The sequence below is a fragment of the Phycodurus eques genome, chromosome 2 (genome assembly GCF_024500275.1).
Source record: "Phycodurus eques isolate BA_2022a chromosome 2, UOR_Pequ_1.1, whole genome shotgun sequence".
NCBI classification, from domain to species: Eukaryota; Metazoa; Chordata; class Actinopteri; order Syngnathiformes; family Syngnathidae; genus Phycodurus; species Phycodurus eques.
The window spans coordinates 18724218-18728682 of NC_084526.1; the positions used below are offsets into that span (position 1 = coordinate 18724218).

Below are 4465 nucleotides of genomic sequence, written 5' to 3' on the forward strand. Positions count from 1 at the left end.
CGGGCACTCCGGTTTCCTCCCACATCCCAAAAAACATGCATGGTAGGTTAATTGAAGACTCTAAATTGCCCGTAGGTGTGAATGTGAGTGCGAATGATTGTTTGTTTGTATGTGCCCTGCGATTGACTGGAAACCAGTTCAGGGTTGCCCGATGATAGCTGGGATAGGCTCCAGCACGCCCGCGACCCTTGTGAGGATACGCGGCTCAGAAAATGGATGGATGGATAAACCAAGTGCCGACAACTTTTGAAAATTTGCCATTAGACTATAAATGTTGCTGGCCGTTGTAAAATATTGTACTACTGCTTTTATAACTGGAAAATAAGATAATGATGTGTGAAGCTTTCCCCTAATTAGAACTCTACCCCTGTGTTGCTTTTTTTTTTTTTTAAACCAAGTGACAACCTTGAAAATTTTACCATTAAACTATGAACTTTGCAAAATTGAAAGTAAAATCTAAAAGCAGTGCTTTTAAAACGTAAGCTTCTTGTAAAAGGAATTATTCTTTATGATGTTGAAGCGCAAAAACTCAAAATGACGTCAAGAAGGGTGCTGATCTATGTCACTTTGTTTTAACAAACCAAATACTGACAACCTTGAAAATTTGTCTTCAGAAAAAGAATTTTGCTAAGTGTGGTATAAAGAAAGAAAAACAGCGATTTTATAACATCAAATTTGTGCACAATGAGGTTTTAATGAAAAGCGAAGACTCAAAAGAGTGCCAAGAATGGAGCTGAGAAACTTAGTTTTAGAAAATCATATGCCAACAATTATCGTAACATTTTTCTAAATTTGATGTAAAATATTAAGGCAGATTATATAACACTATGATCTTTGTGTAATATGTACATTGCTATTTTGTGATCATTTTTTTATGACAATATTTCACAAACAAGATACTGTGTTATCAAGATCGTTAGCGTTGGATTCCCACCCCTATTTACATTACACGCAATGATAGCTTACACCATTAGTAATTCAAATACTCATTAAATGCAATAGCGCACCCTTATTATTCAGTTAGATCACATAAATTCAAATTTCTGCGCTTACTCTTCAAGAAGAAAGAAAAGTTTGAAACTTGCATCATCTGTAAAATGCTGTCGTGGCTTGTCCATTTCACCAAATGAAACATTGATGTTCCCCGCCAAGCCTCCATCCTTCTTGCTGCACCTTTTCGCAGACAATTGCGCTTTTGCTTGGCAATTTGTTCAGAGCCAAGATGTATGGGCAGCGTGATTAATATTTAAAATCAAATTTGGCAAAAAGACATAGATGGATGCGCCGCCCTGGGGCTGTCGTGGGAACTCCGGTACAGGTACATCCGTGTGAAACTCTCTAGGCTCCATTAATACTACAGTTACAATTTACTGGCTGTACTCTGTTGTTTGATCGAAAGAGAATTGTCACTTCTGTGTTATTAAGGCACTATGTGAATGATGTGTTGCATTATGATAGAGATATGTGAATGATCTGTTGGATTACGACAGAGAAAGGTATGGATAATGTCAGGTTGAAGCACCGCTACACACCCCGCAGTGAACACAAGCTTAATCACGGTCTACCTGATCAAGCATGTTGTGCAGGCGAACCAAGGTGAACTGGATCGCTAGGTAGAAAAATGTGGCTTTCGATGCTGGTAAGTAAGCGACACAATGACAACATACAGCCCTGCGATGCCACACGACCTCATAGGCGGGTGATGTCACACAATGTGACATAATTCCTTCCATGCAATGAGGAATGCATTTAAAAGCAATTGGTCGGTCGCAGAGGGATTTAGTCAGGACTGCACTCAAGCCTTTGTCTGGCCGCAGTGCCTTCTCTTGGTTGGTGAGTTCACAAGAAAGCTGGGGACTTGACGAAGCCGGGGTTCCCCTCCCCCTCCCCCCCCCGCTGACACGGACAACTACACTTCGAGAAGACTGTAAACTTTCTTATTTTTTTTATCTTGGACTCATCGTCAGTAAACATGTCCTGGCAAAGCTACGTGGAGAGACTGATGGCGGAAGGCACCTGTCAGGACGCGGCCATTGTTGGTTACGGTGACGCCAAATACGTCTGGGCATCATTAAGCGGCGGGACGTTTGCCAACATCACGCCCGCCGAAATTGATGTGATGGTGGCAAAGGAACGTGCCTCTTTCTTCATCCAGGGGCTGACTTTAGGCAATAAAAAATGTTCTGTACTCAGAGATAGCCTCCATGTTGATGGTGACTGGACAATGGACTTCCGGACGAAGAACCAAGACGGAGGGCCAACATACAATATTTCTGTAGCCAGAACTGACAAAGTATTGGTTATGGTCATGGGGAAGGCAAGTATCCATGGAGGAGTGCTCAACAAGCAAGCATATGTGATGGCTGACTACCTGAGGAGGTCTGGATACTGAAGCGGCCCGTTACCACCCACCTACCCGTCGATATATCAACCACATCTTGTCCTCATTGGAAGTTATTTTTCTCCTTATTCCTCTCCCAATCCATCTTAGCACATTACGTTGATCCATAGCCAAGATGAGCTGATGACAAAGCAAGTCACTTAACAAAGACCAGCAAAATAAAAGCCAATTGAACATTTTTCTTTCGTGCCCACTGACAAAAGGATACCCTCCCCTGGAGAACGGCCAATGCCTTTTTTTGATTGTAGAACTTCTGAAGCAGGACCTCATCTCATCTTCCACCTTTCACGACAACAACTTCCTGGATGAGCGACTGATCTGTTGACTGTCTTACTCTTCATACAACACATCCTGCCCCTCTCAGATCTGCACATGTATGTCACCCTCTCTAGGTGTAATAGTTTCATCAAGCAGAATGTTACTGTTCCTATATACACACCAAAAACTAATGGACATTGCACTGTTAGCAGCTTGGGCACTTGTAACTGTTATTCTTTTGCCAGCTTCTGTAATGTATCTCATTTATAAAAGGCTTTCATTTTGTTGGAGAATATAATATCTCTGCTTTCAAAGAATCTGAAGTGTCTTTTTTTTAGGATCAAGTGCAGCAAAAGCTTGTGTGTTGATACAAATGTGTTAAATGTGTGCGGAAACGCCAACTACAAGTGAAATTACAGTGTCAGTTTACTGTGACTTACCACTTTTGGGAAAGTTGAGTTCAATTTCACTGGCCACACTGAGGCCTGTTTCCCGACAGATTTGTTGAACCAAGAAATCTCTTAAGTAGCACCTCATTAGTTACATAAACAGCATCGCCTTCTGCAAAGTTTTAGCTAACTGACACAGGTTATAAGTACATCCATCCATCCATTTTCTTCCGCTTATCTGAGGTCGGATCGCGGGGGCAGTAGCTTTAAAAGGGAAGCCCAGACTTCCCTCTCCCCAGCCACTGCAACCAGCTCTTCCAGGGGGATCACGAGGCGTTCCCAGGCCAGCCGGGAGATGTAGTCTCTCCAGCATGTCCTGGGTCGTCCCCGGGGTCTCCTCCCGGTGGGACATGCGCGGAACACCTCACCAGGTAGGCGTCCAGGGGGCATCCTAATCAGATGCCCAAGCCACCTTATCTGGTTCCTCTCAATGCGGAGGAGCACTGGCTCGACTCTGAGCCCCTCCCAGACGACCGAGGATGTGACCCTATCTCTAAGGGAGACCCCGGATACTCTGCGGAGGAAACTCATTTCGGTCGCTCCTACCCAGGGTTTTGTTCTTTCGGTCACAACCCACGGCTCGTGCTCATAGGTGAGGTTAGGAGCGTAGATCGACTGGTAAATAGAGAGCTTCGCCTTTTGGCTTAGCTCCTTTTTCACCACAATGGACTGATACAAAGTCAGCATCACTGCAGATCCGCCTGTCGATCTCCCATTCCATTCTTCCCTCACTCGTGAACAAGACCCTCAAGATACTTGAACTCCACATGAGGCAGGATCTCATGCCTGACCTGGAGAGGGCACTCCATCCTTTCCCGACGAGGTCACGGCTTGATGACGCCAACAGAACCAAATCATCTGCAAAAAACAGAGATGCAATACTGAGGCCACCAAACCGGACCCCCTTTATGCCTCTACTGCACCTAGAAATTCTGTTAATAAAAGTTATGAACATAATCAGTGACAGAAGGCAGCCTTGGCGGACTCCAACAATAACCGGAAACAGATTTACTGCCAGCAAAGCAGACCAAACTCTGACACTGGTCATACAGGGACCGAAAGCCCGTATCAGGGGGTTCAGTACCCCATACTCCCGAAGCACCCCCCACAGACACGCTTGAATGCCTTCTCCAAGTACACAAATCACATGTACACTGGTTGGGCGAACTCCCATGCGACCTCGAGGACCCTGCCCAGGGTTTAGAGCTGATCCACTGTTCCACGGCCAGGTTGAATAGACTTTACCAGGGAGGCTGAGAAGTGTGATCCCCCTGGAGTTGGAACACACCCTCCGGTCCCCCTTCTTAAAAAGGGGGACCACTGCCCCAGTCTGCCAATACAGAGGCACTGTCTCCGA

General features: G+C 45.0%; 1 protein-coding gene across 1 annotated transcript; it reads left to right on the forward strand.

Moving 5' to 3' along the window:
* The first annotated feature begins 1972 nt into the window (after positions 1–1972).
* On the forward strand, positions 1973–2392 carry LOC133415666 (profilin-2-like). Its single transcript, XM_061701896.1, has one exon. It carries the CDS (start codon positions 1973–1975, stop codon positions 2390–2392), a length of 420 nt encoding a protein of 139 aa, XP_061557880.1.
* Positions 2393–4465: the final 2073 nt, after the last annotated feature.